Genomic DNA, 14,763 nt, shown 5'->3' with positions numbered 1-14,763 from the left:
CACACCACGCACGTAACACTTTATATCGCTATCGATCATTTTGAATTATCTTGTGACGCGACTTGTGGGCACCAGATAATCTGTTATCTTGGAACACTGCCGAAACGCTTCCTTTTCCATCAGTTCATATTCAAATAAACTATTATAAACCAGCCGTTCTTCCGTGATGTCGTGACCAACGAACAGCATTTGACTTTTATTATATAGATTAGAAATCGCATGCGTCATCTTGCGGAAATATTTATGTATTCTTGTCCAACACAAAATATTAGATGTATAATTCGTTTTAGATATGTAAACACGTTCAATTACACGTATGAAATAATGTAAGTTATTTTTTATAAACATTCTATTCATAACATGTTGTCGCGTTTTCCAACGATTCTAATTTTTCGAATATGAACTATATATATACATACATACAGGGTGTCCCAAAATTCGTGAAAATCCCGAAAGGGGGTGGTTCCTGAGACCATTCTAAGAGACATTTTCCTTTGCACCAAAGTCAACTGCGGCTTTGTTTAGGAGTTATTAACGAAAAACACGGACCAATCAGAGCGCGCTCTGGCCCGGCGCGCCAAGCCGCGCCGGCAAGCGAGTGTTGCGGTACGCCGTGACATCGCATCGTGACGGCGCGGCGGCCCAGGGCGCGCTCTGATTGGTCCGTGTTTTTCGTTAATAACTCCTAAACAAAGCCGCAGTTGACTTTGGTGCAAAGGAAAATGTCTCTTAGAATGGTCTCAGGAACCACCCCCTTTCGGGATTTTCACGAATTTTGGGACACCCTGTATATATGTATTTATACAGAATACTATCTTCTGACTATCTTCGAAAAACGGCAACGCTGTATATATATGTAGGATGATAAGCAAAATGATGGACATGCATTCGATTCTAGTATATTTTATACCTGGGCGAAAACACCGCTGGAATGTAACACCTGCATAATCTGTCCACGTCAGTCTACATGACTCCTGTAACATAACCTGAAATTTCTGATCCGGCATACAGTCTTGCCAATGATCAAGCCACTCGATTCTATGTCAGTTTGTGTGCATGTACCTCCCCAATTGTAAACAAGGTATATTAAACATTTGTTTGCGCTTCGCTATATTCTTAATCCGAGTGTCAATATAATAATATCGAGTATAATAACAGAGAGATCGTTCATTCGCCCGCTATGTTCTAATATATGTACAACTATGTAAATATACGTGTGTGTATTCATTGTTCATAGAATAACATTGCAAAATGAATTGGACTTTTTGGCTGTTTATAATCGGATCCTTCGGCTGTAATTATGTACACGCTCAGGTTCAAAGGGTTCCACCAGGTGTGTCACCTCAACACTATCAACAAGTGAGTTTTATTGTCTGAATCGTTAAACATATGGTTACTATTTACGAAAGCATTGCTCAAATGTATTCTATTCTTTTTGACTGTTTCGCGGAAAACATCGTTGAACAATTGTTACCTTCGAATTATATAAGTACAATATTTTCCTTAATTGTTTATTCGGACTGCATTTTGTTTGTTTTAGCCTGTTCAACAAGTCCATCAAGTTCCACAACACATGCCACAACAACAACAGGTAAATTCCACAACAACAAGTAAACTCGTGTGGTAATTCAAAAGATTATAGCAATCGTTTAACACCTACTTTTCAACAATTGTATGTTCTCTGCATATAATATACTATACTATACAATATACTATAATATACAGTAGCGGACAAAAGTTTAAGACCGCTCTAAAGAAGACGATAACTTTTTAAATATTGGATCACATGATTTGAACTTTTTTGGGAAGCTAGAGCAATTAGTTTACTAAAGGATGTCAAAAGAAATTTTTTCAAAAATTGCAATTAATCGGAATTGTAGAAAAAATACTAAAAGTTGCATTTCAAAACTTTTTTATGTGGGCCCATATTGAAAATTTAAAAAATACATTTTGTAGATCTGTGTGAATTAAACATATTCTGAAAATTTCGTCGAAAACGGTCGACGTTGCAATGAGCTACACACGTTCAAAGATGGTAAAAATTGCAGATTTTCACGATTTTTGGCAATAAATTTCGAAGTTCAAAGCTTCGATTTGAATCCTCTAATAATTTATTACTGAGATTCGAATTTCGAAGCTTCAAAAGTTTGATTCTCATCACTGGAGTGCGAATCTTTATGCAAAATAAAAATTGTCTGCATCGATTGCAAGGAATAGAAACTAAATTGAATGTTATTCTTTTCCTTAATGATTTTAGTAGAGAAGAAATCATATATTGTTATCTTCAATTTTTTTAATTTTCCAACGATTTTGAATTTCATCTACTCGATTCTGCTATAAATGCATAAAGATCCGCAGTCTACTCACCACCTTCGAAGTTTCTGAAATCAATGCTTCGAAATTTGAAGCTTCGAAGGAAAGTAAAAGCCCTAGTTACCACTTTACCTACCGGAAGCCTATTAATAGGATTTTAAATAGTTGTGCTATACCAAAAGAAAGCATAGAAATTTTCTTTTACATTGCAATCTTAAATGAAACTGTTAGATGACGTTATTGAGGATGACTTGTTAGTTCACAACGAAAATTGCTGTTGCTATAAAAGATTCCATTAAAAAGTGATTAGCCATGTACCACAAATTTTTCAAAATTATGCAATAATCACCGGTCAGTAATGTGTTAAAATAGCTTCGAGTGCAAACGGTTAATCTTGTAATTATAACACGTACGAAGTGTTTATATTCTGAAATTTCCATAGTACCAGCAACCACAAGGACAGATGCCCATGCATCAGGTTCCTGTTCAACAAGTACCTGTACAGCAACATATGCCAACCCATCAAGTACCAGTTCAACAAGGACACCATGACCATCCACAGCAAATACTTAACGCTGCCAACATAGTTCACGAGAAAGAGTATGTTCATATAATTTCGATATATTGTATTCTGCTATGAAATATTTCTGCCTTTCGATTGTTTGACAAACTTTCTTCTTCTGCAGTCATATCCAAGAACATATGGAAGTTCCACTAGATACTAGTAAAATGACGGAACAAGAGCTACAGTTCCATTACTTTAAGATGCACGATGCCGATAACAATAATAAGTTAGACGGTTGCGAACTTATCAAGTCCTTGATTCATTGGCACGGTATATATTTATTTGCTTATAATCTGTTAAAATACAATTTAACGCTACGGCAATTATACGTAAAAAAAATATTTCGTATTTAGAGCAAGGTAGGGAAGCAGGAGGAGCCCACCCTGGAGAGAAACTGTTCAAAGATGAAGAATTGGTTACGGTGATAGACCCAATACTTTCAGTGGATGACAACAACAATGACGGGTACATAGATTATCCTGAATTCATACAATCACAGCAAAATGCAGCAGCTACGAATCGTCAGTAGTTGCATCGAAGAGTGTGACATTAAATGGAATTAAATAATATTTTTACTTCATTCTGAACAAACGTACAGTTACATTTATAAACGTCTCATAATTTCCGGCTGCTACAGTGTAAGTAATTATATGGACTTTTTTTACTTGTTACAGAATTGCAATTATTTTGGTTTTTTTCTTAATTTCTTTTTTTCAAATAAAAACAAATTTACAAATTCATCATTTATTTCAAAGTTACATACATTTCTCTTTCGTGTTCTGTCGAAATAAATTTGTTTTCTACCATTCCAACTACTATTTTTCCTGACATGCATTATTTATATCTGGAAAAATAGTACTGTAATATTTATAAGAAAAATAATTGTAATGATAGTTGACTAAGACAACACTTGTAATTAATATCTGGCACGTTAGTATTCATGTGTTATACATTAAAGATAATTGATTTTTACATGAGACATAGGTTTTTTAATAACAATCTACTACTTTTGTGATACAAAACTTGTAATAATTAATAAAACAACAGTTTAATTGTTCGTAAAATTTTATAATTTTTGAATCATGCTCTTCGAAGACAATTTATAATAACTTTAAGATTTTTAATAAATTGTTTTTATTCTGCTAGAAGAGTTGACGTATGCGATTGCAGTATAATAAATATTTCCTAGATTTTCGTAGCGTTTCGTAGCGTAATATTATACGATATTTATACCGCCTTGGACTACCTACAATGTATCAGAATGTGTTTGATATAGTAATTGAAATCATGGTTTGGCTTTTGAGAATCCTCAACAGGGACGTGTATCGTATCATTGTAAAAATGATATACATACAAATATAGTTTTTCTTTTACGAACGTTAATCGTTTTCCTTATGTAATGCCACAGAAAGTTATATGTGCATTCGTATTTTATTGAATGAATGAAAAATTTCTATCTGAAACTAAAATTCGACAGTGCAGAAAAGTATAAATTAGTCGAACAAAAATAGATTTTATAAAACATGTTTAATATTTTTCTTTCGGAATATATAAATTTAACAGAATATATAAATTTTATAGTACATTCTCATAAAGTTTTTTACAATTATACTTACATAACATGTATTATACACATATCAACAGTTTCACCAAGATATGTACCAAATTGGTATTTTGATATCAATCGTAAGTCAGATGTCGAATTGAAATGATTACAATAAAAGGTATTACTAAAATCCTTCAGTTAAATCAAAATATACTTACTTAAAGATACATTCCGTTAACTAAATAGTCCGCATCGTGAGCATACGGTCCATGACGTTTTCCACGTCTACGAACTACTCGTAGGCGGCATACTATTAACGTAGCTGTGATCGCTGTTATCGCAAGACCCAAAGCTAACGATATAACAGCCCCTCTAGGTCTTAAAATTATAATTTCATTCACTTGTCTCAGAGGTTCTACCATTACGATATCTTTCCCATGCTCTTTGTTGTGATCTTTGATCACTATTACATTTTTGTGTTCTGTACAGAAAAAAATACATGAGTAAAAGAAGCACTGTGGGTCATTCCATGTCAAATCGATCACTTTTTGCAGGCACCATCGTCGATTTTGTTCTAAATGAAATATGTTGAAGTCCATGCGAAGTTAGAGGGGGGTTTACATTTTTTTAGAAATGGCCGGCCTTCAAAGTTTTCAATTTTTGCCCATTTTGGCGAAAACGGGCCTCACTTACGAATTTATATTTCACGAACTGTTTGTTCGATTGAACTACATTTTTTTTTGTTTTATTCAGAAAGGATTGGGCTATTACAAAATAATTTTTTCAGGTATAAATAGGGTTATTTAGTCGTATACAGTCTGCTGGTATTTTCTTGAGACCAGCGATATAGACAACGGACTATAATATCCGTGCGCCCGACTCGTCTGTACCTGAAACGGGGGTACACGGCGTCCTTTACCTGCTCATTGTGACGCTAATTTTTGTGGCTCCATCTTTTTCAAGGGCTCATTTTAAAGGGGAAACTTCAAGGAATATAACCATATCTTTTTCAACATTTAAATCACTCCGGCCCCTCATCGAAAAAAAACGAAAAGAAAGAATTTGTTTAAATTTTTCGACATTATAAAGTTGATTTTCGAGGTTGAAAAATTTATTTTGTAATAGCCCAATCCTTTCTGAATAAAACAAAAAAATGTAGTTCAATCGAACAAACAGTTCCTGAGATAAAAATTCGTAAGTGAGGCGCGTTTTCGCCAACATGGGTTAAAATTGAAAACCTTGAAGGCCTGCCATTTCTAAAAAAAATTCGAAACCGGCAAAATGATGACTTAAACCCCCCTCTAATTTCGCATGGACTACAACATATTTCATTTAGAACAAAATCGACGATGGTGCCTGCAAAAAGTGATCGATTTGGCAGGGAATGGCCCTGTGAGATTTCTAATGGATCGCAATATTATTATGCACCTTTAGGTTCCGCTGCTTGAACATGATTTTGCTTCGGAGTTTCTTTGTTTAATACATTTTGTTTATTGTTATTCTGATCAACTTCTTTCTGATGCGCAAGGTGCTTCTCTCCTTGCTGATCGACTTTCTTCATTTCCTTTGTTTTTAGTGGAAAGTCTGTTTGCTCGTGCGATACCTAAAATAATATGTATATTGCATTGGTACTACTATATGGAAAAAGATGATTTGGAGATGGAAAGGAAAGGTGCTGGAGGAAGTGAGCGAGTATAAATACCTAGGGTATGTAATTACGAGAGATGGGGGACAGAAGAAACACGTGGAGGACAGGATTAGGAAGGGGGCGGCGGTAATGAGGCAGGTGTGGGGGATTGGGAAGAGAAGGTTTGGGAAGGAAGATCTAGCTGTTTGACAAGCTGGTGTGGTCGGTGATCAGCTAATACGGGGTGGAAATATGGGGATGGAAGGTGAGGTAAGGGCTGGAAAGAATGCAGGAGAGGTATCTGAGATGGGTGCTAGGGGTAGAGAGGTGTACGCCAGAGTACATGGTTAGGGAAGAGCTGCAGAGGGAGTTGTTACGGGGGAGAGCGGGGTTAAGGGCATGGGGTTTTGAAAAGAAATTGAGGGAGGGCAAAGGGGGGGAGTTGGCAAGACTATGTTGGGAGGAGGTAAGGGGAAGGAGGGTGGGATGTGTGGATGGGTGGGAGAAGGAGAAATAGGGTTTCTGGGAAGAGAGGGGAGGACAGCAGAGGAGGCGGAAGAAATGATGGAGGAAAGGAGGGAGATTGTGAGTGGGGAGATCGTGGTACATACTACTATAATTAGACTGCGGCTCTTTTTATGCAAAATAAAAATTGTCTGCATCGATTGCAAAAAATAGAAACCAAATTGCATGCTTTTTTTTCCCTTAATGATTTTAATGGAGGAGAAATCGTATATTGACATATCTTCAATTTTTTAAATTCTCCAACAATTTATAATTTCATCTACTCAACTTTTCTATAAATGCATAACGATCAGCAGTCTAACCATAATACTCGATAAAACGGAAATAAACTTACATCGCAAGGTGGTGTAGTTGTAATAATTATGTTCCCCTCAGCTTCGTGTATCTGTTTTTGTTGTACATTTGGTAGCGGAGACGGGGAAGGAAACACTTGAGTATTTTGCCACAAATCTCTATTCGATGATACCAAATGTGGTGTATACGGATGTCTTGAGTCTAACAAGGCGCCACTGGAAAATGTTTTAATATATAATTATACAAACAATTTGTCAACACTTCTGTCCGCTTCTACAGGGTGTACCAGATAAAGTGTTACAAGCTGTTTTAACTTAATTTTTTTTTTATTAAATGATTACGGAGGGCTAATATTTTAGTATGTATTAAATTTTTTTGAGGTAATTCTTTGGGGTAGAAAAGGGAGCCCCAACATTTTTTAGATGGAAAGTATTATTGATTGTTTGTTATTGTGATACTTCATTAAACCCAATAGCATTTACTTGAACGGTTTTTTTTTATTGCGCACAGTTACAAAGTTAGTTTCAGGGTGTTTCACAATTATATGACGTGACCACTATAGCGTGATTCTGCACCTCTGGAATGGTGGAAATCTGTTACAAAAATGGACAGTAAAATTGACCTTAACATTGAATGCCAAGATCAAAATTGTTTTTTATTTCATTGTATAGTACTCATTGTACTATAAAAATTGTAAAAATTGTAAAAATCTTGAAGAAACTCCTATAACGGTTGGATCGATACCTATAGTTTCTTTGAGACTTTTGTTCGTCGCGATGAGTACTATAGGATGCAATAAACAAAAGAACAATTTTGATCTTGGGATTCAATGTTAAGGTAAATTTTGCGGTACATTTTTATAACAAACACCTATCTAGAGGTGTAGAATGAAGTGATTGCGACATGTAATTTTAAAACACCCTGTACAGTGGCTCCCACTAATATTCCGACAATCTTAAAAAGGCGACAATTTTTTAAATATTGGACCATATGATTTGAAATTTTCTGGGAAATTAGAACAATTGGTTTACTACACGGCATGATGAAAATTTTAAAAAAATTGCAAGTTGTCGGAATTGCAGAAAAATACTAAAAGTTGTATTTTGCAACCTTTTTATGTCGGCTTACATGGAAAATTAAGCAAACGCGTTTCGTAAATCTGTATCAATTAAACATATTCTGAAAATTTCATGAAAATCGGTCGACGTTGCAATGAGCTACAAACGTTTAAAGATAGTGAAAATTGCAGTTTTTCACGATTTTCGGCCTCTAACTGCAATAAATGTAAGGATTCTTACATCTTTCCATGTCTAACGTTCTTTTCCGCAACAATCAATTTCGATGAAACTTTCACAAAAAGTGACACAGATCTGCAAAACATATTTTTTAAATGTTCAATATAAACCCACATAAAAAAGTTATAAAATGCAACTTAGTATTTTCTCTACAATTTCAACCAATTGATATTTCTAAAAAAATTTCTTTTCACAGCCTGTAGTAAAATAATTGCTCTGACTCCTCAATAAAATCGTATAGTCCAATATTTAAAAAGTTACCGTTCTTCTGTACATACAACTTGGTAAAATGCAACGACGACTTCTGGAAAGATTTTGTCAACAGTGTTACTCTTGTTTAGATTTTAAACATATAATAAAACGTTGTATGTGATAATATTATGATATTTTTCGCAACAAATTGTTCTTTGTAACTCTGTAACTATGTGCAATAAAAAAAAGTTCAAGTAAATGCTATTGAGTTTAATGAGAGAGCTATCACAATAACAAAAAATCAATAATACTTTCCATTTCAAAAATGTTGGGGCTCCCTTTTCTCCCCCAAAGAATTACCTCAAAAAATACTTAATACATACTAAAATATTAGCTATATTAGCTATATTACTAAAATATAATATATCTTCATTAGATTCTGAGAAAACAGCTTGTAACACTTTATCTAGAACACCCTGTGTATTATTATAACATCTTACTTATCGGCTTCTTTTTCGCCTATAACACCTGATCCCATGTGATTGAAAATATGCGGTTGATTTTCTAGAAGACAATATATCTATAATGTAATTTTAGGTTTTTTAATAATATGGTTGTATTGACTGAAGTTACGAAAAGAATTTGTCTACAAAAATTATTCGGTGTGAAGGGAACAATCATGTGATGTAATATTTTTAAGAACTCGAACGGTGGAGGAGGAAATTTCAAAGTCAAATTGATTTTTTTAAATCGAACCATATATTTCTTTTGTCATAACACGGTAGCATTTTCCGAGACGAATTCAACGACATATCACATTATGTTATTTACTGTTAAAAAACATTCGAAATTACCGGCTATTAGCTAGACGCTGTAAAGAAAGATCGACCTTCTTGTAATTTGTTCTTGTTGTTTGTTAGATATGTCGTTGAATTCGTCTCGGAAAATGCTACCGTATTATGATAAAAATGTATATGGTTCCCTTTATCAAAAATTAATTTGATTTTGAAATTTCCTCCTCCAACATTCGAGTCCTGAAAAAAATTACTTCATATCATTGTTTCCTTCACATCGAACAATTTTTGTAAACAAATTATTTTCGTAACTTCAGTGCGTCACGAGATATTTCCGTTTTCAGATAAACGAAACACCCTGTACAAATGCTTGACTTACGTTCGTACGAATTTATATTATTCGGTTCATGAAAAGAATTATACATGTCTTTGTTTTGTTCATATAAGGGTTGATGATAATCCCACTGATACCCTGGAGCGCCGTATATTTTAGGCAGTGGACCTTCCAGCTGTCGCGCTGGATATAAAAGAGGCGGTTGTTGTGGTATCATTGGATGGGCTATGTTAGATAGTGACTCCCATGACTTAGGATTAACTTCTGGAGCACGAGCATACAATGGTGCAAGAGACTTTTGTTGATCCACTCCCGGATACTTTAGAACGTCAATTGGCAAAAGTGATTGTGGTGGTTGAGGCCTTTGCATTAAAGGAGGAGGTATTGTTGGTTTCTCTGTTGGACATAGATCTGCAGCTTCGTCAGATCCATCTGCGCATTGTGGGATACCATCGCACACATTGTACACCGCAATACAATCTCCAGATGTTCTACATTCATATTGATTGATGCGGCTGCAAGCTATTATATGAAATAATATGTTACTATTCGTTCGTGTTTGTTGTTATTGGATAATTTTCTAATTAACAGGTACCTTGTTTAGTAAGTTGCGTCGTCAATGATAATTTTGGTGCCAAAGTTGCAATTAATTTCATAGATGGTTCAGTGTAGGAATATTCCATTGGTGCAGGTTCTGCTAGGTTTCTGTTTATACCAAATTTATGCGCATATATCAGTTGTATTTAGAATTTGTTGATATATGTGTCCATAATTATGAATGTGGTCTAAGTCATATACAGTAGCGGACAAAAGTTTAATACCACTCTCACGAAGACGGTAATTTTTTTAATATTGTACTATACGATTTGAACTTTTTTGGAAAGCTAGAGCAATTAGTTTACTAAAGGATGTGAAAAGAAATTTTTTCAAAAATTGCAATTGATCGGAATTGTTGAAAAAATAGTAAAAGTTGAATTTTTAACTTTTTGTTGTGGGCCTATATCGAAAATTTAAAAAATACGTTTTGTAGATCTGTGTGAATTAAACATATTCTGAAAATTTCGTCAAAACGTTTAAAGATGGTACAAATTGCAGATTTTCAAGATTTATTGCTGAAAATCTAAAAACTCAACTTTTAGTATTTTTTCAACAATTCCGATCAATTGCAATTTTTGAAAAAATTTCTTTTCACATCCTTTAGTAAACTAATTGCTCTAGCTTTCCAAAAAAGTTCAAATCATTTAGTACAATATTAAAAAAGTTATCGTCTTCTTTATTAGAGCGGTCTTAAGCTTTTGTCCGCTACTGTATTTCTTGTTTCGAGATATTTAAAAAGTATTTTGATTAGTGTAACATTCTAACTATTGAAATGGCAAATTCAAATATTATAATATGTTGACCTTCAAATGACCTTTGATGGAGCTATACTTCAAGCAGCATAACTTAACGTACGAAGACCATGTTCATGCTTACCGTACTCTACCAGGGTTCCGTTGATGTAAACACTGAAATATTGTTGAAATGTTGTATTTGATCGTTGAATAATGTGATATTGTAACCGTCAACTGCAAATATAGACAAAATGCAGTGCAAGCTCAATTATAATATGCAAGAACATATTCTGATCGGAGAGAGCATAGCGTTCAAACTATCAGAAGCGTCTTGAAGCTCTTTCGAGAAAGTGGAAGTGTAGAGAAGAAAAAACGTGTACGAAATAAACCAAAAACAAATGTAAACAATGAAACAGAATGTTTACATCAACGGAACCCTTTGTTTTTGCTCCCTAAGGGATTTCTTCCTCCCTTACTATCTCGGGATGTCGGTACAGCCCCTTTCTTCGATTCGCTTACCGACATCTTATCCCGAGTTGGGCCATAGCCTGTTCTTGGCTTTACTGATGTTATTCTTTATTTTGTTAGTGTTCCAGGGATAGTTTTTTTACCGAATCATACTTAGTTAAATATTCTATCACAAACCAGAACTATTTACATATAATTACTAAAACTAATACTCAAATCTTTTCTTTTACCGGTCTTCTTTCCAGGTCTTCGTCTTATCCGTGATGCTATCCGGCTCTGGTTCATCGCTCAACCTCTTCAAGTAAGATAACGGTTATTTATTATATTTTTCTTATTTATCTATATTTTCTTTTTCGAGTTGTCTTTCATGGTCTTCTTTTCCTGCTATAATAACGTTTATGAAGGTGTTCATCTTCTTCCAGTATTCCGGTGAGTGTAGCATACATTCAGTAAATGTATCTACTGTAAAACTTCGATCTAAATAAATAAGTCGATCTCTAATTGTAACCTCTGTTCTGCCCATCGTTCACAGGAGAATACAGCGTGCTCGGCGTCGTCCCGTATGCCTGTACACCACCAGCAACAATCATTAGATGCCCTTTGGATCTTGAAAAGGTAAGCTTTAAAGACCCCGTGTCCCGTTAAGACTTGGATAAGCCTGAAATTTAGAAATCCGAATTTTCATTCTGTCCATATTCTAGGATCTGGGATCAGTCGTGTTTCGTCCATAGTCCTGTGGTTTGCCGATGCCATAAATTGTGCCATCTTCTCCATGATTGTTCCAGAAGGTCCTTTTTAACCATCTCTAGTTGATCATTTTTCCATTGTACAAGATTGTCATCGTCATCTGGATTAGTTAAATATTTTCTAGAGGCCTCGTAAAGAGGTTTACGGTTGGCCAATGTGTATTCCAGAGGTAAGTATCCGGTGATGATACGCAATGAATACCTTCCAACAGATCTGTATGCTCTGGCTACTCTGTTCAATCCTGCGCGTTGAATTCTTGCAAGTCTTCTACAATTACAACGTTTGAATTTAAGGGCAGTCTCTGCCCATACGGGACTACCGTAACACACAATGGATTCTGTAATATTATAATAGAGTCGACATCCGGCATACATTGGTCCGCCAATATTTGTCATTATCCTGGACAATTCTCCGATCACTTTGCTCACGCGTTCCTCTAACATGTCCACACGATAGAAATAATTGTTCATCTTAGTTAGATGTATACCCAAGTACTTGATATTTGGACTTGCTGCAATCATGGTCCCACATCAACGGAACCCTGGTAGAGTACGGTAAGCACGAAGATGGTCTTTGTACGTTAAGTTATGCTTTTTGAAGAATAACTCGTTCGAAGGTCATTTGGAGGCCAACATATTATACATGATTGAATTTGTCTTTTCATTAGCTATAATGTTACACTAATCAAAATCCATTTAAAAGAATGACAATGACCTTGAAATATCGGAAAATATGACCTGGAGAAAAAGAACTTCTCCGTCACAATAGTTGCCCCGCCGAATAACTGTATACTGAACCATTGTATAATCATTACTCACCTAAGAGACTTTAACTCATGCTCTTGTTGTTGTTCCATGTTATATTTAGTACGTACTGCACTACTATAATTTGCATGACTTGTAAATTTACATTTAAAATCATGCAATGGCCCGCATTGGAAAAGATAACAAGATCCGGGTTTCTAAATTGTATGTTACATAAATAACAATTTATTATTAACGGAATGCTAATAAGTAGACAGCAGATTTTATATATTTTTGTAATTCGAAAGAGTAAAAACATTAGAAGAATTTAAAAATACTATTATATTATTTTCAACTTATTTAAAATATTATAAGATGGAAAATAAATTTCTGTTTCGCTCCAGTTTGTTGCAATCCAGCTAGACAATTTTTATTTTGCATAAAGATGCAAATGTGTTACTCTTTTATTTGCTTACCAGTAGCTATGTAAATAATTTCATATAGCAGTGCACAGAAAATACTATATGTAAATAGACTGCGGATCTTTATGCATTTATGCTCTCTAAAAATTTTCAAAAACTGCTAGAGTATCAAATTCAACAGAATTTAATACGATTTTTATTTATTTTAGATCTATACAAATACTATTACTTAATTAAGCTATTCTTAAAGTTTGTCTACAAAAATTGAAACTTGCATAAACATCAACGCAGTCTAGTTATAAATAATAATATATTAAGCACTTAATAAACAATGTTGGAAATTGTATGTACCTTTTCTTCAAAAATAAATACATCGCAGCCCACGGTATCACAGCAAAACTTCAGACATTCTTCCTTTGAATCAACCTCTGTCTCATTTAAATACTTAGCACTCCTGTGGAGAGATTCGTACGTCCGAATTATTTTATCTCTGTGTATGTCGAAGCTGTCGAGACACATTGGATAATTGTTCATAACACTAATTCGTTTTTCATTTCTCTTTGTTAACGTTTCACCAGTCACATAGTAAAATATTGTAACAAAATGGAAAAGGATTCGCACAACTTCGTGAAACATCATCCTCACAACTTACGGTAAAACTGGGTAAAACCGCGCATGCTTTTCGAGATTCCCGTTTATTAATCAATAACTTGAAGTATTATCTTATTACTTACCCAGTCAGCCAGGCCTGCCTCGAGCAGATATCGAGCATAGCCTGCAATCGTAAGATGCCAGCAGATGCATCAGAACGCGCTCGAAGCTCAGGATGCTCGGAATCTGCTCGATTTTGGACAGCACACCCTGCCAGCATAAAGCGATCCTTATTCGGACCTATTCGGACTTTGGTTGGATTCGAATCAGTGATGCCAGAAATGCGCAAGATTTTATGCGCATGCGCGACAAACAGTAACGTACGTGTATCTATGATGAGGCAGTGTTCCGATATCGACCAAGATTTTTCGTGCGATGGATGACCGCTGGTGGCGCTTTCAGCCTCAGTAAAGTAAGATTCGCGATAAAATGGGGTACCTTGAGCAGCCCGCATAATTTGAAAAGATTTGTATGATTTGATTCTGAAAAATGAATGTATAACATGTGCATTTGTGTATATTTTGTAACTTGTAGGATACGTCCTGAAGTTTTTTTGTCCGGAACAGATTGTTTCGGTACTTCCACGTCGATATAACTGTCTCAAGGCGCAGGGCGCATCGGGCGCAAGGCTCCACTACCTCGTCATCATAGATACGTTACTGTTTTTTCCGCGCAGCGCCACTAGCGGCCATCCATCGTATGAAAAATTTTGGACGATATCGGAACACTGTGATTGACTGTGATGAGGTAGCAGAGCCCTGAGCAGTGCTGAGGGTAACGATTTTCTTTTGTAACGGAAGTGGTGTTACGGAACGATGTTGCGGAACGATGTTCGTACGATGGATGGCCGCTAGAGGCGCTGCGCGGAAAAAACAGTAACGTATCTACATCAATCTACATACTATTGGGTAGCAGA

General features: G+C 35.2%; 2 protein-coding genes across 5 annotated transcripts; one reads left to right on the top strand and one right to left on the bottom strand.

Moving 5' to 3' along the window:
• Positions 1-904: 904 nt before the first annotated feature.
• LOC143218264 (lymphotoxin beta receptor inhibitor) lies at positions 905-3,942 on the top strand. The gene is made up of 6 exons (XM_076443354.1): positions 905-1,081; positions 1,238-1,359; positions 1,541-1,591; positions 2,756-2,913; positions 3,000-3,148; positions 3,232-3,942. The coding sequence occupies exons 2-6, from the start codon at positions 1,252-1,254 to the stop codon at positions 3,405-3,407; spliced, it is 642 nt and encodes a 213-aa protein (XP_076299469.1). The 5' UTR covers positions 905-1,081; positions 1,238-1,251; the 3' UTR covers positions 3,408-3,942.
• A 43-nt stretch (positions 3,943-3,985) lies between these two features.
• Positions 3,986-13,906, bottom strand: LOC143218263 (uncharacterized). Of its 4 annotated transcripts, XR_013011010.1 has the most exons (10): positions 13,548-13,906; positions 12,850-12,992; positions 10,081-10,190; positions 9,531-10,007; positions 8,858-8,921; positions 6,911-7,085; positions 5,853-6,027; positions 4,643-4,905; positions 4,233-4,341; positions 3,986-4,124 (listed from the first exon to the last, which is right to left on the bottom strand). XR_013011010.1 is itself a non-coding variant. In XM_076443351.1 (9 exons), exons 1-8 carry the CDS (start codon positions 13,833-13,835, stop codon positions 4,643-4,645), a joined length of 1,695 nt encoding a protein of 564 aa, XP_076299466.1. In that variant the 5' UTR covers positions 13,836-13,906; the 3' UTR covers positions 3,986-4,341. The 4 variants fall into 4 exon arrangements, 3 of the variants coding, with proteins under 3 accessions (XP_076299466.1, XP_076299468.1, XP_076299467.1); XM_076443351.1 differs by having other exon boundaries at positions 3,986-4,341; XM_076443353.1 differs by lacking the exon at positions 4,233-4,341.
• Between the last annotated feature and the right edge of the window lie 857 nt (positions 13,907-14,763).

The sequence above is a fragment of the Lasioglossum baleicum genome, chromosome 19, assembly GCF_051020765.1.
Source record: "Lasioglossum baleicum chromosome 19, iyLasBale1, whole genome shotgun sequence".
In the NCBI taxonomy this organism is placed as follows: Eukaryota; Metazoa; Arthropoda; class Insecta; order Hymenoptera; family Halictidae; genus Lasioglossum; species Lasioglossum baleicum.
The sequence above is the reverse complement of the archived record's forward strand: the minus strand, read 5'-3'. Positions and strand labels throughout refer to the sequence as shown.

Bases quoted from the DNA above. Each gene is read 5' to 3' on its own strand.
- LOC143218263 (XM_076443351.1), bottom strand. From the start codon at position 13,835: ATGATGTTTCACGAAGTTGTGCGAATCCTTTTCCATTTTGTTACAATA. The intron at 12,993-13,547 runs GTACATACAATT...CATACAATTTAG, and splicing joins TATTTATTTTTGAAGAAAAG to AAACCCGGATCTTGTTATCT. The intron at 4,906-5,852 runs GTGCATAATAAT...TTTTCTGTACAG, and splicing joins TCAAGCAGCGGAACCTAAAG to AACACAAAAATGTAATAGTG.
- LOC143218264 (XM_076443354.1), top strand. From the start codon at position 1,252: ATGAATTGGACTTTTTGGCTGTTTATAATCGGATCCTTCGGCTGTAAT. The intron at 1,360-1,540 runs GTGAGTTTTATT...TGTTTGTTTTAG, and splicing joins CACCTCAACACTATCAACAA to CCTGTTCAACAAGTCCATCA. The intron at 3,149-3,231 runs GTATATATTTAT...TTTCGTATTTAG, and splicing joins GTCCTTGATTCATTGGCACG to AGCAAGGTAGGGAAGCAGGA.